The 23,227-nt window shown below is 41.6% G+C and overlaps 1 protein-coding gene across 9 annotated transcripts in view; it reads left to right on the top strand.

Annotated features, from left to right (window-relative positions):
* synrg (synergin, gamma) overlaps nucleotides 1-23,227 on the top strand; it is a 49,870-nt gene that overhangs the window by 8,824 nt on the left and 17,819 nt on the right. For 4 of the 9 annotated variants that reach the window (XM_030743726.1, XM_030743724.1, XM_030743722.1 and 1 more), the window contains exons 3-15: nucleotides 2,458-2,594; nucleotides 3,015-3,142; nucleotides 6,700-6,805; nucleotides 6,916-7,027; nucleotides 7,779-8,171; nucleotides 9,975-10,253; nucleotides 11,486-11,566; nucleotides 11,695-11,891; nucleotides 12,887-13,144; nucleotides 13,216-13,352; nucleotides 16,582-16,706; nucleotides 17,089-17,151; nucleotides 20,411-21,367. In XM_030743726.1, coding sequence (XP_030599586.1) covers nucleotides 2,458-2,594; nucleotides 3,015-3,142; nucleotides 6,700-6,805; nucleotides 6,916-7,027; nucleotides 7,779-8,171; nucleotides 9,975-10,253; nucleotides 11,486-11,566; nucleotides 11,695-11,891; nucleotides 12,887-13,144; nucleotides 13,216-13,352; nucleotides 16,582-16,706; nucleotides 17,089-17,151; nucleotides 20,411-21,367 — 2,973 coding nt within the window. The remainder of the gene's footprint in view (nucleotides 1-2,457; nucleotides 2,595-3,014; nucleotides 3,143-6,699; nucleotides 6,806-6,915; nucleotides 7,028-7,778; nucleotides 8,172-9,974; nucleotides 10,254-11,485; nucleotides 11,567-11,694; nucleotides 11,892-12,886; nucleotides 13,145-13,215; nucleotides 13,353-16,581; nucleotides 16,707-17,088; nucleotides 17,152-20,410; nucleotides 21,368-23,227) is intronic. The other 5 variants (XM_030743723.1, XM_030743721.1, XM_030743729.1 and 2 more) reach the window with 3 other exon arrangements.

Below are 23,227 nucleotides of genomic sequence, written 5' to 3'. Positions count from 1 at the left end.
TCCTTATAACCAACAATGAGGAGGATGGAGATTAAATTTTCATACCCTCCTCTCAGGCTGTCAAGCCTAACACTATGACTGGTTCCTAGGGGAAAGGAGGGGCGTGCACCGGCTTCCCCATCTCCCAACATGGACATGCAGAACATGTGCAAACAGGCTGCATCCAGGCTAAATGATCTGTGGCCTGACCACCAGATCACATTATGATCAATGGCTCTCACACTGGATTATGGAGGCAGTTGCTTTTGCTCAGGGGCTGTAGGCACTGGTGGGCCTCCAGTCATGATCTGGCAGCATCCTGGGCACTGTTTAAAGGGGTATCAATCCAGGACATCTGTCAAGTGGCAAGCTGGTCTTTACCTCTCATTTTTGTCTGGTTCTATTGGACGTCAGTGCTCCAAATGTAGCCCAAGCAGTATTGAGTTCTGGGTCCTCACTTTGATATGTGGGCTACTCGCTAATTGCTGGTTATTGCTTGAAATAAGCTTGTCTGGCAATATGGGAGTCTCCATTTCCCATAGTGAGACATCGAAACAAAGGCTAGGAATGAGAACTTTAGGTTACTTGCGTAACCCCAGTTCTCAGGGTAGCATGAGTGAGATGTCTCACCAGAGACATCTCACTCATGGGTGGGTGCTCTGCCCGATGTGGTCGTTGTGATCACCAGCCAGTCAGGATTGGCGGAATTAGATAAATGCTTCTGAGGAATAAATACTCAGGGAGGCATGAGATATCTTACTCATGCCAGTCTGAGAAGTGGGGTTACACAAGTAACCTAATCTTATTCAATTCAGTAAATTAATGTTTGAGACTCCAGTACTGACCACAGTAGTTGCGATTATGATTTTTACTATAATTGAGTGATGTGCACAGTTATGTACGTGGTGACCGAAGGGTTAATTTCAACTTTATAATAAATAAGCAAATTACAAAATGAAATAAGAGGAAGGGTGAGAGAAAAAAAAACTGCAAGCATGCTGCTCTTTGGACGTCCATCTAAAAATGACGTGGCTAAGAGGAGCACAAAGAGATGACCTAGAACGGGAAATAGAAGTTGGCCTTAGAGATTAACAGTAGATAACTATATTTCTGCTTTGCTTATTTTTATCCTTTATTCTTAATTATTGGTCCTTGCAGTTGTTAAGAGGGATCTAAGAGGACTGAGCACACTGCAGCTCATACCTTTGTTACCATGCTCAGCACTGGGCACTGAAGGTCTCAGATGTATCATCATTTAGCTGTGGCTGCTCGTCCTACTCAGGCTGTTAGCTTTGCAGTAACACCTCCAGATAAAAAAACGCACGCACCAGTGGGACAAGCGTCTCTTAGGGGTCATTATATGCTCCCGTTAGCAATGTCATTTTAGTTCGACAAATTAGAATGTGAGCAGTCTCCCAGACAAGCCATTTACACAGCCCAGTTGAGCCGTAACATGGTGAATCAGCTGGAGGTTCCATTCGGAGCTGGCTGCTGAGCTCTGGTTGTCGGCTTACACAGAGTCTCTGAAAATAAACACACACTTTCCCAATTTTCTTCCCTCAATCCTCTTGTTTTGCTCCAAGTTGTCACAGTAGTCACCAGAGAAACAGATTTGGTTGTTGCCGAGGCTGTCTTTTTCCAGCTGCCCAGGAAATGGAAATGGATTTGCAATACTGAATCATGACTATCCTCTGGAGGCTTTTTCTTTTCAGACTTTAGACATGACATGTATTAGCTTAAACTAGGCTTACTTATAAAAAACAAACAAAAAAACCCCTCAAAAACTCAGCTTACTATTCTTATTACTCGTATTACTGTTCTTCAAATACTTAAGACACATTTATTTATCCCACAGGTTTGGAAATTCCTATTTTAAAGCAGTTTTTAAAACATTAAACACAACCTAAAAAAAAAAACCCACAAATTAAACAAAGTGGAATAGCTCAGTAAAATAAAATATGACACAAAATAGTTCAATAGCAATGACCAATACTCTCAGCGATTAATATGGATACATTAAAACAGCTCGCAGCTCTTCAATTACACAACTAATGCAGTCCCTCCACATTTATTCTTACCGCTCAGAGTAATGCCCAAAAAGTCTTAAAGCCAGGTGTAGTCTCACAGTGGTCTGGGCAGTGTGAGCAACAACTCTCCACAAAACACATCAAACCACTCACTGTGTTTCTCCTTAGCTTCTTTGGGATTACAGGCCTCACTTTGGGCAGTAGAACTATCAGTGCCATCAGCTGGTGAAGATTCTCTATTTATTTTCAAGATAGTATGAGGAAAAACCACTTTTGGGCTTGTTAAAAAGAAAAAATCTAGCCAATTCACCTTCACATAAATCACTCATAAATAAAAGAGCTCAATAAATTGAGTAAAACAAAGTGAACAGAATAAAACTGGCTTATTTATATACATTATTTTAACCATCTCCACAGTGTATGATAACATGGTTTGTGTGTGTTTCTGCAGGCATGGTACCCATGCAGCAACAGCAGCAGCAACAGCAGCAGGGCTTCCCCATGGTTTCAGTCATGCAGCCAAACATGCAGGGCATGATGGGAATGAACTTTGGAGGCCAGATGCCTCCAGGCGCCATCCCTATGCAGGTCAGCTTTATTTCTTATGTTGTTGTGCTTGGTTCTGTTTGTATGTGTTTTTGGGTGCAATTAATAGTAACCTGAGGGGGTTTTTTCGCACTTCTAGTATTTTCAGCGAACTTGCTAATTTGTGTGCAATTGATGAATACATAACAGTGAAACACTGCTGTATTGATTTAACTGATTTCATTCATGTGGAAGGCTGGATTTAAAGCTCCTCTTGGTCCCATTTGCTTAGACGTTAATCTCTCCACAAACAGTTTTAAACACCAGCACATTAACAGGAATTTATTGCTGCCTGATGATGTTTAACAAGACTTTAATCCATTAACATTTGTTTTCCTTTGGTTAGAGCATTTGATATAAAGTGAGAGGAGCAGGAATGCTAATGAATTTCCTACATGTTTCTTGGGGGGGGTGGTCTAACAGGGTGGAATGGCAATTGGGATGCAGACACCTGGGATGCAGTTCTTGGGGCAGCCACAGTTCATGGGTATGAGACCAGCTGGACCCCAGTACACGGCTGACATGCAGAAGCAGATGGCTGAAGAGCACCAGTAAGACATCTTTACAATTACATTATAGTTCCTGTTTGTGTTCGAGTAGGCAGCAGCTAAAAACAGAAAAAGAACAAGTTTGGAGATTCTCTACTTTTTATTACACTTTATTTTTGTGTCAACTTTAGTTTCTGGTTACTTTTCATACTGTTTTTTAATATACTGTTAATCCTAAGCCCATGTATCTCCAAATTATGGTAATTTTTTCCTGATACACTGGAAGATAGTAGGTTCCTTTACTAGTTGACACCATTCTCCTACTTTTTAAGACATATAATCCCCTAAACTCTAACCCCCTAACCCTTTAAAACCTCTTGGATTAGCTGGAAAATTCATCATCATAAAGCTGAAAACTAGGTCATTTTTTGAGCTCTTGAAAAATGAACTTCTTAGACATCTTCTCACAAGACAGCAACACTCCTAACATATAGTAGTCTTAAGAATGTGGTGCTTTGCTGTACATTAAATTACCCATTGGTATGTAAAGCAGGTGAAATGATTTCAAATTTAAACATAATGCAGCAGTAACTTTACTACACAAAGCATCATTACAGAAAAAGTACTTTTACTTCTGACACATAAAGTAAATATTCCTCATTATATACTGCTCAGAAAGTTAAAGGAACACGTTTTAATCAGAGTGTAGCAGTCAGTTAAACTTATGGGATATTGATCTGGTCAGTTAAGTAGCAGAGAGGTTTGTTAATTGGTTTGAGCTAGAGGGGCAAACATGAGACAAACACCAAAAGAGGACATTTTTTCCTACTCATCTTTTCTGTGTGTTTTTTCACTAGTTTTACATTTGGTTAGGGTCAGTGTAACTACTGGTAGCATGAGGTGATACCGGGACCCTACAGAAGTTGCACAGATAGTCCAACTCCTCCAGAAACAGACTTCATGAGGGTGGTCTGTGGGCATAACGTTTTCTAGTGGGTCCTGTGCTCACTGCCTGCCCTGTGGAGCCTGATTGGTATTTGCCATAGAATACCAGGACACCACTGGCATACTGTGCTTTTCACAGATGAGAGCATGTTGACCCTGAGCACATGTGACAGACTTGGAAGGGTCTGGAGAAGCCGTGGAGAATATTATACAACCTGTAACATCATTCAGCATGACCACTTTGGTGGTGGGTCAATGATGGTCTGGGGGGGCATATTCCTGGAGGGACTCAAAGACTTCTATAGGCTGGGCAACAGCACCCTGACTGCCATTAGGTATTTGGATGAAATCCTTGGACCCATTGTCAGACCCTACCCTGGTGCGGTGGGTCTGGGGTTCCTCATGTGGTGAGAGTATGCAGGCAGTTCCTGGAGGATGAAGGAATTGATACTACTGACTGGCCCCCACGTTCGCCTGATCTAAATCCAGTAGACCACCTCTGGGGCATTATGTTTCAGGCTATCCGACGCTGTCAGGTTGCACCTCAGATTGACCAGGAGCTCAGTGATGTCCAGGTCTGGGAGGAGATCTCCCAAGACACCATCTGTCATCTCATTAGGAGCATGCTATCAGGCATGCAAACAAGCATGTGGGGGGGGCCACACAAACTACTGAGTACCATTTTGAAATGCTGCAGTGAAATTTTGGCAAAATTCATTGCAGCCTGCCACATCAAATTGTTTTTTTCACTTTGATTTTCATGCTGTCTTTGAATTCAGTCCTCTGTAGGTTGATCATTTTCATTTCCACCAAATGATGTGGCATCCTTTTATTTCTAACACATTACCCAGCCCATATCAGTATAAATATCCAGCATGATTTTTTCCCCATTGAGATTTGATGTGTTTTCAAAGTGTTCCTTAATGATTTTGAGCAGTGTACGTGGATGCATTTACTTAGATTGGTTGAATTGTTTGTAGTATTTTCATCATGTGGTGTTGCTTATTTTGCTGAAGTAAAGTATGTAAATGTTCCTTTCAGCACCGCAAAAGAGACTGTATATTTACTTCCACCAGCACTCTGGCCTTACGGATGGTAACATTGGCCAGTTAACGCTGCACTTTGGTCCAAACTGAGTTATCTCAACAGCAGCTGGATTGCTCTGCATTCTCAGCATTGTGTGCTTTCTTTTTTGAGCAGTAGATTTGTGTGAGTACACACCTGTGAGATTTGGTGCAGTCTGATAGTGTGTCACATTAAACACAGATTTGATTACATTTTTTTTTTTCTGCTCACTGCATAAAGGGAACCAAGTGAATCCTTGTTTTATGTCTCACAAGTACAATCTTTGTCCTGTAGATTGTGGGGACACCGATGGTCCCCTGACTCTCCTTTTTAACATCACCACCAAGTTGACATTTGTGGTTTTAAATGAAATGTCATAACTATTGGTTGGACTGCCATGACATTTGGTTCACAGATTCATGTACCCCTCAGGATGAATTGCAATCAGTTTGATGAACTTTGTATTAAAGGCCATCGGGGCACAGTTTAAATTTGTCCAAACACCTGTAAAGCTGATGACATTCCCAGCAGCTTCTGCAGTGTTATATGTAGTGCTAATTGGTACATGTGAGCATGTGGAGGAGAAGGAGGAGAAGGAGAATAATAATAAAGGGATAATAATAATATGAGGGAGAAAAAGGAGATGAAGAAGCAGTCAAAACATGAAAAACATCTTGGCTCAATAAAATAAATATACAGAAAAAAATAGAATATTAACATGTTAATGCTAAATAAGAATCAGCATGTTAGGATCATCTTTATGCATGTTGGTCTTATTGCTTATCCCAGAGCAGCAGACCACACAGCCAATGTATCTTGTAGACTTGAAGTCTTTTAAAATTATTTCCTAGAACAAAAACTAACGCACTGAAGCTCCAGGGCTGCTGCTCTTAGCATAACACTGATTTGATAGGCTTATGGTCCTTTTCTCTACTCTACTCCTTTTCTACTCTAGTTGACTAACCAAGGCGCTTTGTACAATACGTTTGCATTCACCCATTTCTACCATTCACACGCATTCACACTCCGATGAATATACCAGGAGCAACTAGGATTTCAGTATCTTGCTCAAGGATACTTTGGCATGCAGACTGGAGGAGCCAGGAATCGAACCGCCAACCTTCCCATTAGTAGATGACCTGCTCTACCGCTTGAGCCTCTCTCTGCCTCTGTGCTCCAGATATGATTAAAGTGTATAAAGTGAAGAGTTTCAGCTTTAATTCCAGACTATTGCTTAGGAATTAAAGCCATTTTTTTAAGAGCACAGCTGTGTAATTATAGTGTTGGATTTGCATTTTCCATCTTTCTCCTCTCAGGCAAAAATACAGAGAAATACTTAATTCATGTGATTCAATATCCTGTTTATATGTAAAACAGTTTAAGTGATAAAATGTAAGTCTAGCTACATTAAGATAAGTAACCCAAAGAAGGAATTTAGTGAACAACAAAAGCTGATTTAGTTTTTTTTTATGTATAAACAAAATTACATCAAACATGCAGAACCTTCAGCTGCTGTTTTAACAAGCTTTCTTTGCTCTCATCCCCCCCGTAAGAGCATTATATATTATGCTGGCTCTCAGTGTAATGTCTGTACTCTTCTTAACCTTTAGAAAACGTCTAGAGCAGCAGCAGAAAATGCTGGAGGAAGAGAGGAAAAGAAGACAATTTGAGGAGCAGAAACAGAAGCTGAGGCTGCTCAGCAGTGTCAAACCCAAGGTGAGTCTCTCTCCACATCTTGTTCTCCTTGCTGTTTTTTTTTTCTGGCACGTCCACTGCTTGTCTTTCTCACCCTCTGGACTCTCGATATCCGATTGTGCTGCGCTCAGACTGGGGAGAAGAGCCGTGATGACGCCTTGGAGGCAATCAAAGGCAACCTGGACGGTTTCAGCAGAGACGCAAAGATGCACCCCACTCCATCATCACAGACTCAGAAGCCAGGTACTTTAACACTAAAAAAAAGACATAATAGCTGGTCTGCCAATGACTGACAAGCTGGAGCCAGACCAGTGTAGATGCAACACAGATTGCATCATATTTTATTTATCATATTTCAGTCTCTCATCTTCTGCACACCTGTCAGTCACTGTCAATTTTTTAGTAGTGTCTTAATTCTCATAATATGTGTTTGAAAGAAAATAAACACCTTCCGTGTTTAGTTTCTTCAGTTGAGAGTGAAGATTTCCTTCATTTAACTCCTTCCTGTGCATTTCAGGAAATTGTAGAGATGCATTTAACAAATATACAACTTTTTTGATGTGTTAAACCTCATCAGTATTAACTCGCAGCTCCATGTTGCAGGTTTCAGATCTGCTTTGGGGAAATTCCTGCAAAGCTTCATTCCTGTAATCACATAAACTGCAGACTGTGTGCATCTTTTCTGCACCATCATTCCTCTCAAGATCCCGTACATTTATCAGCTGATCCTGGCCGGAAGCTTCTGCCTAATTGTGGATTTTATGTTGTTGGAAATTTTTACAACTGCTGCAGTTTTGAAAATGAAATATATTTAAATAGCATATAGTGAATCTGAATATAAGTTAAATCTTCTTAAGTTTGCAGATCTACAATTTCTGCTCTTGCACCAAAAAGTCATTATCTCACTCTTGCCCTGTGCAGCTCTGAATTCATCTTTCTTTGTAGTGTGTTTGTCATGTGCTGTGCCATCATCATTATTTCTTCATTTTTGCAGACTCATCGCCATCACACCCGTCTGTCACCACTCACTCCCTCCCCCCAGCTATGTCTGAAGATAATGACGAGTTTAGTGACTTTCAGGGGCCAGTCGATGCCCCCGCCTCCTTCCCTCTGCCCCCCTCCTCCTCCTCCTCCACCTTGGGGTTCTCTTCTCAGGCCCAGCCTACATCCACTGCCCAGCAGGCAGGTTTCTCTGAGGATGATGACGAGTTTAGTGACTTTGTTCAGGGACCTGTAAACACTTTCCCTTCCTCCGAATTCAACCTCTCCTCTCAATCGCAAGTCCAACCAAATTTCCCTCCCTCACAATCCTTCCCTGCTTCTGTGTCCATTCACACCCAACACTCTTCTGTCAGCAACAGCACCCAATCTACATCTACATTTCAAGGTAACCCTTCTTTTGCTTCATTCACACCTACCCTCCCATCCCTGTAATTTGCACTTTTTCCCACCTAGTTCAGAGGATTTTTTTTTTTTTTTTTTTTTTTTTTTTTTTTTTTTTTTTTTACATGTAGTGCTCCGTTTATTGCGGATGCTGAATGTTTTTACTGGTACCCCCCAGATCTTGGGTTGGGCTTGGCCTGCATTAATGTGTGAGAGCATGCAGTTAGCTAGAACAGCAGATGGCCTCAGTAGTCAACACTACAAAGCAAACAAGGATGCGCAATAAACAAATAATGTAGAAAGTGAATATTTCTCAGTAGGTTTTTCCCATGCAGTAGTTACATTTCATGTTGATAGTGAATTTGTGATTTGTGCACTGGTAGAGGACTGTCATGTCATTTGTCATTTGCCCTGTAATCTCTGGGATGAGCAGCTGCTCTGTGACAGCTCTCCATCTCAGACTGTGAATGACAGGACACAGAGATCACCTTCTGTCCAGAGAAATTCAGCAACCCTCTGTCCAGTGTCATCCCCGATACTCTGAGGCATCTCTGACCTAGTTGTTTAGCATCTGGAATAAGCAGATTAGATGGCTGATGGATAGATTGCCTCAGATATTAAGAGAGGAATTTATCTTGCAGTTTCTTTGTTCAGATGCTGTAGAATAAGGCACACAGTTTGCATTGGACATTTGAACAGTATAGTCCAGAAAATACCTGCTGTGTGACATTAAAAGCAAATCCAAACAGAGTCAAGTGACTTTTCTGTTTGAGGGCTTTTTAATTGTCTGATTTTTCAACAAATAAATAAATCAGATCTGATGCTGGGCTTCTTAAGCAACTTCTGAAGGATGGTTTAGTTGAAAAGGAATATATTGGTACCACTTGACGAATACTCTGCGTAGGTTAATAATGGCTAAACTACCTGCTGTTATCAGCTGAATAAAAAGATCTATCACTGAATTGGTTGGTGTGTTTGTGGGTTTGAGATTTTGTAAATCTCCTTAAAGCTTCTTAAAGAAGTCCTGTGAAGTTCTCTAAAGGAACAACAGCTATGTTTCTGTTCAGTCTTAGTCCTTAGAAAACATGATAAATGAATTCCTCCTTTCCAAAACAATCGCAAAGATCCTTTTTTAAATTTTAAGTTCAGTATTATTCAAAATTTTGCAGGAATGCTCTTTTTTTTTTTGGTGGTGTATTGCAACCAAATTTTGGCATGTTACTGCAGCCTGTTGATAAGTACATTAGTGAATCAGGTATGCATGCATTTATCCACCCATCCTGCCCTTAAACCTGCTTTCACACAGCCCTAAATTATTGTAGACATAGCCTGACACAGTATGCATGTGAGAACACAAATATCTAACGAAGTTGGACTGGATCGTACACAGTGTTTAATCTTCCTGCTTCCTAAGTCAGGGTGATATTTTATTGCACTGATATGCAAATAGTTCCATTAATGGCTGTTAAGTAGTCGTGTCCTACCTCCTCCACAAGCTACCTTACCGAAACCATGGAGTGTTTCCATTAGTGCGAATGCTTCTGAGGTGGACTGTTTCCTGCTGTGTGCTACATGTGGGAAAGGAAAACTGTAGATAATCTGTAGATCATCTACAAAACTGTAGATTCTCCCCAAATTGTCAGAAGTTTGACAGTAGCTACAGAAAAAAATCTCAAGCACAGTACTTGCGTAAGCCTACTGAAGCATCCTTAATTTTATCTGAAATTCACTCTAAAGAATAGAAACGTGAAGTCTGCATTGTTGCAAGTGTGTGTTAAAGAAGCTTGTTCCTCATCCACCCTTCTAGGCCCATCCCTGGAAGAGAAGCTGTTCTCCTCCTGTGATCTCACAGCTGATAAGACTGCCCATGTTAGCTTTAAGCCCAAGCAGAGCTTGGCTGAAATGGTTCCCAGAGCTAAAGTTTCAGCCCAGTTTCAACCCAGCACTAAAGCGAGGAACTGGGCTGCAGCCACCGAGGACTTGAGCTCTGTCTTCACAGCAGAAAAGCCACCAGAGGCCCTGGTGCCAGCACCCAAACTCCCCCCATCATCTGCTGCCTCGTCTCCTCAAACCAGTTGTGACAGTGGTGAGAGAAGTGTCTGTTCATTGGACTTCATAGCTGCTTGATCTCTCCCTTGCTTTGCTGCGGCATTAACACACAATCAGGGTGGTACTTCTCTTTCTCTCCTTGAGAAATATTTTCATTCTTTCTAACCCTGACAAAATAATTCTGTTCGTCTTGGGGCAATTTAATCTCCTCTATCTCTTTGGGTCATAATTGATTTATACCAGATCACGGACTGGGCATCCTACTGTTTGTCTGTGCCTGTGTGCTGTTAAATGAAATCAAATTGATGTTTTCTTCACTGTTGAGGTGGCAATGCCTTTGAGGTGTCCTTCCTTGTGTCTTTCCGTCGTCTCCTAAATCTCTGCTCCTATTTCTGCCTGCTTTATACCTCTGTCTTGTTAGCGGGGCCCTCTCATGTCAGTGCTCCCTGCACACACTGTGGAAATGGACTGTGTCTGTCAAGGTCCTTGGGTGATACCTGCTGACTAAATAAGCCGCCGTCTGTTCACTCACTGCGTAACACCCTCTCAGAGAACGACCTCTGGCGCATGCTGACTGCTTTGGTTTAACAGGGATGCGCATGGATTGGCAGGTGCCACCGGGGCCCAACATAATCCAAGGCTGATTGTGCATGCTGCTCTGCTACTCCTTTGTGCTGTTATTTGTTTGTCTGCACCCGTGTCCTCAGTGTCATCGAGGGAAATATAGCGGCTCATCACAGAGACCAGGGGAGATTTGTAATAAGATTCATTTAACTGCTCAAGACTGATGGAAGTATTATGTGCAAAGTGGGTGTCTGAGTAAACACCTGCCTTGCAGGCAGAGTGTTAGGGGCTCAGAATGAGCCATAGCATTTTACGGAAATGGCTGGTTGTCTGTTTCCAGAAAAGAATAATTTAGGTCAATGTCGGCAGTTAAATTATATTTTTAGTTATTTTTTCTTACAAGGCAATCTCCTCTCTCCTTGAAGCTGGAAATGACTCACGGACTGATTTATAGATGTCTGATGTGGCAGGGCGTTTGTGATTCAGTGCAGGGGAGCGTTACATCTGTGCCGAGCCTTCCAGACATCAGGTGTATGATTTTTTTGTCGAGTTCGATACGAGCAGGGCTCAGCTGCCAAGAGACTTGGCAGATTGTAAGCCTGGACACGACTTTTGCTTCAACAGCTAATTGTGTGTCTGTGCGCGTGCGTGTGTGTGTGTGTGTGTGTTTGTGTGTGTCTGTATGTGTGCTTGTGCTTCTGACAGCAGGTGTTGGTGTGTACCCACAACAAGAGCACATTCAGTCCATGCTGCCAGCCTGGGTTTACAATGACAGCCTTGTCCCAGGTAAACATTTACTCACGAAAACATCCAATTTAATGTTCAGGTGATAATATTTGACATTGCTTTGTGTGTTTTCTGGAAAGAAATGTCACTATTTTGAATTGCAAAAATGTTTTATTTTTTTTTCTCAGAAATGTTCAAAAAGGTTCTTGAATTCACCTTGACTCCGGCAGGGATAGACACAGCCAAACTCTACCCGATATTAATGTCATCAGGTCTTCCCAGGGAAGCACTCGGGCAAATCTGGGCATCAGCCAACCGCACAACACCTGGCATGCTGACCAAGGAGGAGCTTTACACTGTACTTGCACTAATTGGTGTGGCACAGGTAATCACTGAAGTCAAAACAAATTATCCACTTAGAATGACTTCACTAATCATCTCCCACGGCTTCCGCAGAGTCTCGCCATAAACTCCTCACTGAAATTAGACGGGCTTAGCTCAAAAAACAGAGAAAGGAGCAGTGCTGTGACTCAGCCCGCGGCCTGTGAAGCGTTATAAGTCCAATATATGGCAGAGTCCCCATCAGCCGAGTTTGGCAGGAGACTTCTTATCATGCTCAGCCCGGGCCTGTCACCACCACCCCTGGGAGGATGCAAATCTTCAGGCAGCTCACGAAACACTGCATGCCTCCGCTTCCATGCGAGGAATAATAAGACACCTTTGGTGATGTAAATCTTCAAGAAGCTTAAAATACAAGCACAACAAGGTGCATTCTCTTATGAGAGGGGAAGAAAGTTTGAGTCTGCTGGTGACATCTGTTCAAAAGGATTGTGTTGAATAATTTATATATAAACATTAGTCCTTTTCCTAGTTCAGTGAATACATTAAGGCTTTGGAATATAGAGGTTCACAGTGGCCTCTGTGCCTTGACACCTTTCATGATTTAGCAGATTAACCCTAAAAAAATTGCAGCCAAATAAAATTCTGAAATATTAAAGTACATCTTGAAGGACAGGTTTTATTCTGTATTTGTCATTGTCAACAACAATCCCCGTAAAAAGACTCAAACTGTTACTCGCACTCACTTCTTCTTCACCTTATCTGTGGCTTTCAGCCTCAAGCTTTTTTTCACAGTCATAGCTGCATAGCTTCATCTTTAAAAAGTGAAGGTAGATTACAATAAAGCTGGGCACCATAGCTTTAACAAACATAACATACAAAGCACTTGTTGGAGACTGTTTTGATTATGTTTTCAGCAGCAGGACAAAGATTTCATTGTGTTTTAATGTGCTTTTGCACAACATCACCGCTCAGAGAAATCAGCTTTATCGTGCTGTCTTTGCTTTAGTGAAATATCATTTGTTGTATCCTTCCTTTCAGAGTGGCCTCCCAGCAATGAACGTGGAAATCCTCGGCCAATTTCCTTCTCCTCCCGTGCCGAACCTGCCGGCACTGGCTATGGCCATGGCCCCCGTCATGCCTCAGCACCAGCAGCCCATGATGACCCAGCCCCCGGTCTCCATGGCCATGCCCACAGCAGCAGCGCCACCAGTCATGCCTATGACACCGGCAGCACCGGCTCAGCCGCCCACAAACACAAATTTCATTGCCAGTTTCCCTCCTGCACAGATATCACAGGTACTGTAAGCTTTCATTTCTTTGTTTTCCTGCTGTTGATCATCTCACTGACCAACATGATGTTTGCACAGGGAACCAAAGCTGATGATGACGACTTCCAGGACTTCCAGGAGGCTCCAAAGGCAGGAGGAGACCAGGCTTTCTCTGACTTTCAGGGGGAATCAGGAGGAAGCTTCCCCACTACCATTGCACCTCAGCACCAAAACAGGTATAGGGTTGTTGACGGAAACAGTGAGTCTGCCATTTTATTTCTAGCTTATATAAGTAGGAACATTTTAAAAGCTTATATGGCCCTAATTCTAGGTTACAAGAAATAATATTTAGTATTTCTTTTCTCTGTCTTTTTGTTCTCTGTGCTGTAAATATTTGCAGAGATGAGCATCAAATATTCAACCCTAGATGATTATTTATAGCTGAGTCATTCTGCATAATAATTGTACCTCTCATTGTCTGTCTTACAGTCAGACGCACTGTCTCAATATCTTGTAATAACCACCTCAGAATAGCAATGAGTTTGGGTCATCTACTAATGAATTCATTTCAGTGGACAGAAGATAAGCTTGTTTCTTTATATTACTTTCCAAGCCCTTGTGGTGCAGCCGTGCTTTCAGTGAGAGGAAGCTGAAAGGCAATTATCCACTGAAAGACTAAGAGAAAGCAGAATTAAAGTATCTCACATCTAAGTGGCATAGGCGTTTTATGATTCTCTCCTATTTCACTGCTGAAAAAATACACTCCTGACTGTTTCATCAATGTAACAAGAATTCCCCACAGACTGAGATTGCTCTCTAATTAAATGAGAGGCTGAACAGCTCATATTGGGCTGCCAGCCTGAACTGGCAGCCATAACTTACTGTCGGATATCTCGCGGAAAACGGGCTTTCAGGTAACTAATATTCACTAATATTCATTTCCCTCAGCCCTTGATTCATCTGTGTTAATTCAATACAATTTTATTTATATTGTGCCAAATCACAACAAACAGTCGCCTTAAGGCGCTTTATATTGTAAGGTAAAGACCCAACAATAATTACACAGAAAACCCAACAATCAAAACGACCCCCCTATGAGCAAGCACTTGGCGACAGTGGGAAGGAAAAACTCCCTTTTAACAGGTTAGTGGATGAGCATCACAGGCGTAATGGGCATCATATTTCTTGCTGTATTAAAGCACCCTTCACTTTAAGGAATAGTTTCACATTTTGGGATTATGCTTGTTTGTTTTCTGTTGAGATGATATTATTGAAGCAGACCAGCTCTGAGCTCTGAGCTGTCTGCAGCAACTCTTAAGCTCACAAATAAACCAGTTGGACTGTTAACTTCCTGGAGTCTTCACGGGAAGACAATTACAACACAAACCCCGTCAATTAAATGAGGTGTAACATGTTAATTGGTGAGTATTGAAGGTGCTGGAAGGTGGAAGTTGTTCACTTTTGATGCTAAGCTAAACTAGCTAGCTACTGAATGGGCTCTCATATTTGACAAGCATATTTTAAGAGAGCATCAAAAGTATTATGAATCTCCTTTTTAGGGCCCAACTGATATTTTTAAGACCAATACCGATATTTGGTGATTTAAAAATCTGTTATATCGCCCAATAATTTTTTTTATATGACGATGCTATTTAAAAATAATGTTGTTTGATTGTCACAACAAGTTATGGACTACTCATTTATACTCGGCTTTTCCAGTTTTTGTTTATCAGCTGTTGTATATGCTGAAACGGATACATTGGCAAATAGTTAATTTAACCCAAAATTTCAAACTGTTCCTTAAAATTCAGCCTTTTCTTGGGCAAAATAGAGTGAGGGTAGACAGGATAAAATAAAAAGCTTCAATACTTTAACCTCTTAACTGGCCACAGGACGTTTGTAGTTCGTTTTATATGGCAGGCTAGACCCTCCCATTTTGATTGACACCTCATTCGGCCAATAACATTAACCTGTTAACTGGCCGCACCATAATCACCTGACAAAGCTACGTGACACCCTCTGGTTATTATTGGCTCTGGAAAACCCATTTCTTAACATGATTGGCCGAATGAGGTGTCAATCAAAATGGGAGGGTCTAGCCTGGCATATAAAATGAACTACATACGGGAATTGGCCAGTTAAGAGGCTACGAAATGGGTTTCCCAGCGCCAATAATGTACAATTATGTAGGTGATTTTGGTGCTGCCACTTAACAGGTTAAATCTAGATGCTGTTGAACAGATGTGCAAATTGAAAAGAAAAAAAAAACAAAGCAGGGAGAAAAGGTTGAGGCATTGAGGTAAATTACACAAGAACTGGACTGAAAATCAGTGGCAGCAGGTCTGATGGAGTGAAGAATCCAAATTTGAATTGTTTGGCTCAAATCATTGTCAATATGTATAGAGGAGGTCAGGAGAGTCATTAGCTTATGGTGTGAGCAGACGATCATATGCCGCAAGGCTGAAATACAGTGGCCCGGGTTTGACTTTGACCCAAACCCCTTTTGCTTTCCCCTACTCATGTCCCCACTTTCCTGTCCTCTCTCCACTACTGTGCTATCTAATAAAGGCAAAAGCAGAATAGTATCGGCAGTCTTTCATCCACCATGAAATACCATCTGGAAAGTGTCTGATTGGTAGCAGCTTCATTTTTCAGCATGACAATGATCCCAAACACACTGTCAATGCAGTAAAAGCATACCTGGATAGAAAAACATACAACAGGCCTCCCCAGAGCCCGGACCTCAACATTATTAAAGTAATATGGGATCATCTGGCCTGAGAATGGTGCAAATAGCGGCCAGCATCCAAAGAAGAGCTTTGAATGTCCTTCAAGAAGCCTGGAGAACTATTCCTGAAGACTAGTTAGAGAAAATACAGGAAAGCTGCCTCAGGGAGTTCAGGCTTTGTTGAAGAATAAAGGTGGTCACACCAAATATTGATTTTCAAGCTCATTAGAACTGTACAAGTTCTGTTTTTACCTATCATTGTACCCACCCATTTTCCCAGGAAATTTAAAGCAAAGACAGGTTGGCTCAAGACTTTTGCGCAGTACTGTAATTTGCTGCATATGTGAGGGGAAAATGACCAGTGACTAATTGATAAGTCATCTTGCTAATGTCTATTATCTCAGTTTTCTTTGGAGTAAGTTCTCAACCAAGTAGTCCAGTACATTTTGTCTGAATTAGAAAAACAAGATATAAATACTTTTGTTGGTGAGCTGTATTTGAGACAGTGGGCACATTGTTTTTACTCCTAAGCAGAGCTGCCTGTTACCTTTTTTACTGGCCTTAATGGAAAAAAGTACACCAAAAGCTTTTAACAAAAGAAAAAAAAAAAGCAGTTTCTCTCCAAACTGTGAGCCCAGGGCAAATGGTCAGTCAGCTCAGGCAGCTTATAGGCATTAAATTTCACCTTTGAACTTTGCCCATCATGATGTCTGACTATAGCTTTTGTGTCCCTGCAGCACGCCTGCCATGCTGACTCCAGTGTCTGGTTCCTCCTCTGCTTCCATCACATCTTCTGATAAATACGCCGTGTTCAAGCAGCTGTCTGTGGATCAGCCTGCAGAGCCTACACCCCTTGCCTCAGGTACCTTGGATATCTCATGTAATAGTGTTAGTCCTCTAGATGGGTATGCACTAGGACAAAACATAAAGTCAGTTAGAGAAGGAAACAATGTTATCATCAGGCGTTCAAAGCAACATTGAGCACAACACGTTCGGTTCCTTCCTGTGTAGGTAATTGGCAAGGATTGATTAAAAGCAGAAAATGATAACACCACATTTCCAGGCATTTCACCATGTAGAGCCCTTTTATTACATCAGTAATACAAAATTGATCCCTGAGGGTTAAAGCAGCTTTATATAAGGGTATTTTCAGTTTACAAAGGTCCTTGAACGATACAGCGAAAGTAAATTTCTTCTAGTTTCTCTTAATATTTACCCAGTGTTCTTTATTTGCTCCGATCCAGATATTGGAGACAAATACAGTGTATTCAGACAACTCGAACAACCTGCTGACAAGAAATCAGTCGGTAAGAGACCCTTTCTTACACATCTCGATTTCTCTCTCAGTGACTAAAAACACACTTTCACCTAATGTAGATATTAGCACATCCGTGCTTTTTGGCCTCTTTGGGGAATGACACAGAGAACTTGGAGATGACCCTTCTGAGTATCATGTCGTCCTCAGGAAACAAATTGGTTTTTTGATACTCTCTAATTAAACTCTGTGTCATAACTTGGGCAAAGCTGTCAGGTCACTACACTGCCACAGATCCATGTTTACACTGTGTCTTGTGTTGCAAGTCTGCAGCGTTGATACCAGTGTGTTTCCCATCCCTGTTTCATTAGAACAGTTTCCGATGGGGACAGCTCTTACAACTCCAGTAAGTCATGCTTTGTGGTGACCTTTCTTTGGCATTGTCAGGCTCCATCTCCTTAATGAGCCCATTAGTTATCTCTCTTCCACCGTACACCAGTGGTGTGAACAGATTCTCTATTTCAGTCCATGCATACATTATACCACAGTGGATTAACAACTGCTGAAACTTGAGAATTCATTCTGACTTTTTTCTGTGTGGTTTCTGTCAAGACTGCAGAAGTTTTTCCACTGTAATAAATACTTAGTAGGCTGCAAAAAATTGTAATAGCTAGTTTTAGCTTTTTTCTTAACTATCAGTTTAATCAGGATATTCATTAGGTGTTGTTTTTAATGAGATTGTGTCCTAATAACAAGTCATATCTGTCCTTTTCCGAACTGTTTTGTCATAAATGGTGTTTCCTCTTGCACAAAATTCTGAGATACACACAGCCAGCAAACTGTAAAAACTCAGGTATAAAGTATTTTTGCTTGAAGAGACTTGATGCTGCAAAATATATATCTAAAATGCAGAAATGGCACTGAAACCAGACCTTGTTTACTTGGGAGATATTTTCACTGAGGAAGCGGCGACATTGTCAGACACAGAGACAAAATGACTTGTTAAGACTATAATCAACAGTTCATTGCATGGTAGTGTCGATCTCATTAGTTTGGGGTCATTTGAAAGAAAAGCACATTTGTTTTTAATATAAGTTAAGTTTATTGATGATTAATAAAATGACTTTAATAGAGTATCTGTGTAGGCGTATGGAGGCTTGTTTTCAGCACTCCTGTGTTGATTCATTGCATTCCCTAATGCAAGTTTATCATATCAAAAATAAGGTTTGCAGGATTAATCAAATTTTAATCTTGATCACGATTTTAGCTTCCCACAATTAAACGAAAATGATTGACTGATATTGGAAATGAATGCGCCACAGCAAAGCGAATCGAGCAGTCAATAAAACAGCACCTGACAACATGACTGCATGTGCTGATCACAGCTGCTACCTGCATCACTCATGGTGAAGTTTCTTGAGTGTAGTCTGGATGAGCAACACTACATTAAAAGACAGATACAGCAAAATTCTAATGTCTTACACAGCAGAACGTGAAGAGCCTGTCCCTAGAACTGGATCATCATATATGTTGTTTGGCGACACTTTGGATTTAGGGCAGGTGATGTTAATCAAGAGTAAATCACATGCGCAGCAAAGCAAGGCAACTAATTTAGTCAAACTGCAGTATGATGAATGCGTGAAGGCCAAGAAAAACAATGCAGTGGTTGCTAATGTGAATCGTCCAACTTCAACTCCGACATCCATAAAAGCGAGGCTGTACAGCACACTGCCGCAGCCACCCAGCTCACAAAGCTGCACTGAAATTACCAGCCAATCACATTCCATTTGGCCAAAGATACATACGTGTCCACTAAATACAGTGAGCAGCTAAGGCTTTGGGAAAATGGTCAACCTACTTGACAAAATAAATATTATCCCAAAGCACGATTATTTTTCCAAACCTATAAACGCTTTAACGTTAAGCCTTTTCTGCACAGTCCTTCATTGAATTTGTCTCATTTGGGCACATTTTGCTATGGCATATTTAGTTTTTAGTTTTTCTATATATGGACCACAATTTTATTTAGTCCAAAGTTTATTTGACATCCATCCATAGGTAAAATGAAAGACTTTATATTTTGCACTTAGGCCAGGTGAATAAACACCTGCAAAATATGTTTTAATCGACAGCAATGTAAAAGTGAAAGCAGTGCCCTGTTGGTTTCATTTTGTGTTAAGTTTTGATAGAAATTTTTATTTCTATTTTTCTTCAGAGAGTTGTGCTGAATTTAGGTGAATAAGGCGAACCAAATTAATTTTGATGCAAATATTTGTTCATTAGCAGGAATGTGGCACAACAGGGAGGTAAAAACAGGGGTATGCTTGGGTGAAAGTTCACAAAAAATTATGGTAAATAATCGTATTGATCAAGATAAATGTGATTTTGGCCACAGTTGGGCCGCTCTGGTCAAAAGTCTGATTTATCATCTTGTTAAATCTGAAAATTTTTGCGCTGATCAAGGAAGTATTACATTTGGCTGGTTAGGTATCTGGAGCTTCAGTCTTTGTGGGCTCACTTATAGTCTTAGTATTTTTGTTATAAGAAGGAAGGATCGTCCATACAAGGAATTAAAAAAAGAACTGAAGTTCTTATACAAAGGTGTGTGCTACTCCCTTCACAAACCAGCTCAGTCTGGCACTTGCAGGAAGCATTTCTGCCAGTTGAAGACCAGTTGAAGAATCTCTGATGTACGTTCACTTCTGCTCAGTTGTCCTCCCAGGTCTTTTTCTGTTCTGGTTAGAGCCATTTTGTACTGTTCGGTAAAGGGAGTAGTACACATAGTTGCTCAAAATCCTACCTGAAATAGACTTTATTTCTTATAGGAATGTTCTGACAAGTTTCAGAAGATGTTTTTTTTTTTAAACTCCCACAGGCTTTTTGGGATTTTTTTCTAACAATTAGGTGACTTTTAGCATGATAAACTTGCATTAGGACTGACTTTTAAAAAAATATTTATCCCTATGTAGATATTCCATTAAAATTCACAACATTTAGAATAAATTACACGTTTCATCATTAATTGACAACAATTTAATGTTATATTGAAGGAAAACAGATATGCATTTCTATTAAAGAAAACCCTAAACTTTTGAGTGGTAGTGTATGGAGAGCTTTTTGTGCAGTGATGTGTGCTCTTCTTTGGACACTCTGCAGCCCAAAGTTCATCAGAAGACTGGAAGTTCACCATGTCTATTTACAGTGGAGCAGAGGGAGCAGCCTTCTCTCTTTTAGGATTGTAAAATGACTGAATTGTAGCACATTATATCTCTGCTGTCTTATACTGATAAATTCTTCTCTTTGGTTTACAGGAGAAGGATTTGCAGATTTCAAATCTGTCAGCACTGATGATGGATTCACAGACTTTAAAACAGCCGACAGCGTCTCTCCACTAGATCCTCCAGATCAAGCGAAGATCTTTCAACCTTCCTTTCCTCCTGCTTTTCCAAACTCTCAGTCTCTACAGCAGCTTCCCCAGCAACAGCCAGCAGTGTCTCTTTCTCAGCCCAAAAATCCTCTCAACATGGCTGACCTGGACCTTTTCTCTTCTATAGCACCCTCTGTTCCTGCCCCCACTGAGATAAAACCCAGCACATTCCCCTCTGTGTCTGTGCCCCCCTCTCTTGTGCTTCTGCCAGGTGGAGCAAAACCCCCGGGGGGAGGGGTAGATGAATTTGGTGACTTTGCCCTCTTTGGCTCCTCTTCTGACTCCACTCAAGCTTCAGCTGCAGGAGGAGCTGCAGCAGCACCTCAGGATGACTTTGCAGACTTCATGGCATTTGGCAGCTCTGGTGGAGAGCCTAAAGGCGAAAGCAGCGTGGGGGTCCAAGGGGAAACCTCCACGCAGCAGCGGTCTCAGCAGAGCTCTGACAAATATGATGTATTCAAACAGCTTTCTCTGGAAGGAGGCCTCGCCTACGATGACACCAAGGAGAGTGGCGGTGGCTCCTTCTCTTCACTCAAGAGTGACACGGACGACTTTGCTGACTTTCAGTCCTCGAAATTCTGCACAGCGCTCGGAGCTTCCGAAAAGACTCTGGTGGACAAGGTGGCCGCTTTCAAACAGGCCAAGGAAGACTCTGCGTCCGTTAAGTCCCTCGACCTCCCATCCATCGGTGGGAGCAGCGTGGGAAAGGACGACTCGGAGGACGCGCTCTCAGTGCAGCTGGACATGAAGCTGTCGGACATGGGCGGAGACCTGAAGCACGTGATGTCAGACAGCTCTCTGGATTTGCCAGGTCTCTCGTCCCACCAGCCCCCTGCTACAGGTGAGGAACTTGTGCGTTTGCTCTGGTGAGGCTCCGTGCAGTGACACACAATATCAGTTTCAAGGCCAGCCAGCCTCTCCTCCTCAGTGACCCCCCCCCCAAACAAGGGGTCAAAGGGCAAGTTATAAGGTCCTTGTTGAATTGAACATGCTCAATTGCTGAAGACAAATATAACAATATATGAGTAACATATCAGATTAGATGCATCGCAGCTGTCATTCTACATTTCATCATTCATCTCATCATACTCTTTATTTATTTTTATTTATTTATTTATTTAAATCCTCAGTTTCTTCCTCATTTGTTTTTTTTTTATCTCCACATTCCTCTTCCTGCCCTGCTTATATTGTTATTGTAATGACAGAAAGGTCCTGGCTCATATCTCTATTTATTTACAAATGATGAGTGCCTGGTTTTGATGTGTTGGCAGTCATAGTTCACAGACGAGGTCCCCCAGCTGCTGCCTGCACGACTCGGATAAGCCTCCTGTTTGATGTGTCCACAGCACAGCAGGCGGATGTCGCACTTCCCTTCAGTGTACCTTGTGTGTGCGTGTGTGTGTGCGTGCATGCGTTGTTTTGAGCAATGCTAAGAGAAGGAGCAGTTGAATACAGATGAGTACAGGAGGGCGTTTATCCTCTTGTTTATTCAAATCACAGGTTTTCAAACACTAGGCTGCAGCTTACCAAAGGCATTATCTGTAAGCCATCATTTACCTTTTTAACTGATGTGTGCTGAAAGCACAGCAGATGACATAATTTTGATTAGCTTGTTATGAAATGTCACCATTAATATGACATTTTGCATGCAAAAACTGGAGACTATTTTCATATAGAACAATAGTGATTTGTCACTATTAAGGACATTATAGCTGGACGTGAGTGCTCGAATGTGAGTGCATGCTTTTGCCTCTTTATGCCTGTCAGTTATTGTATTACCCTGCAGTATTTTCACATTAGCCATGCAGTATATTTTGGATCGAATGGACGTCTGATTAGACGATGTCTCTATAGCAGCGTGTCCGCTCCCCTACCTCACGTCCATGAAAGTGGAGTTAAAGTTTACCTAAAGCTTGTTGTTGGGTCCTTTTATTAAAAGGGAAATCAACCCCGTATCTGTTAATGATCAGGCAGTGTCCATGTCCTCTTTCCCCCTCTTCACTGCTCATCATTTATTCATCGAGCTTCTCGGCTTCCACGTCACGGCTCGTATTTCATAGCGAACATTTCAAGGCTTTTTTTTTTTTTTGGTGTAACATGAGATGGGTTGCATGTGTTCTCAGGTGAAGGCTGTGAAATTCAAACATTTGCTAGCTTTAAGTGAGCTTTCATTTTTATTTGAAAGCTCAGCCAAAGCTGAAGAAGTTTCCACAAATTGACGAAATCTCCATTTGACAACAGTCATGCAATCAGCTTCCAGTATTTCGTTACTTATCAGTTAATTATCAACACATATATCAAGTCATTTCATCCAAGAAACCGATCCTTTATTCTTGACTAGAAAAAAAAAACCAACCCGTGAACATCCCCATTGCCTTATTTCAGTTTCTGTGCAGTGGTCAGATTTTGGTTAAACCCAAACCGGCCCCTCTGTACTGAGAGCAAACAATCCAGTCCATGGAGCTGCAGCGAAACCGCTGCTCTGGCTGCTGATCGGGCAAAGGCGTGCCCGCTTTAACATCGATACATTCCTGAGAAGCTTTATGCTACCGTGACAGCAGTTTCCATTTCACCCTGATTAATCAGCTGTTCTTGGAGAGCTCTGGGACTAACCTGCCGTTAACGTGTAGCAGGCCGAGCAGTTCGAGCACCTCACCACGCTTTGCACTGTGTTTCTGGAAATGTATGTAAGCTTAAAGAG

Source organism: Archocentrus centrarchus, chromosome 13 (genome assembly GCF_007364275.1).
Source record: "Archocentrus centrarchus isolate MPI-CPG fArcCen1 chromosome 13, fArcCen1, whole genome shotgun sequence".
Classification (NCBI taxonomy): Eukaryota; Metazoa; Chordata; class Actinopteri; order Cichliformes; family Cichlidae; genus Archocentrus; species Archocentrus centrarchus.
Note: the sequence above shows the minus strand (reverse complement) of the source record. Positions and strands in the feature narration are given on the sequence as shown.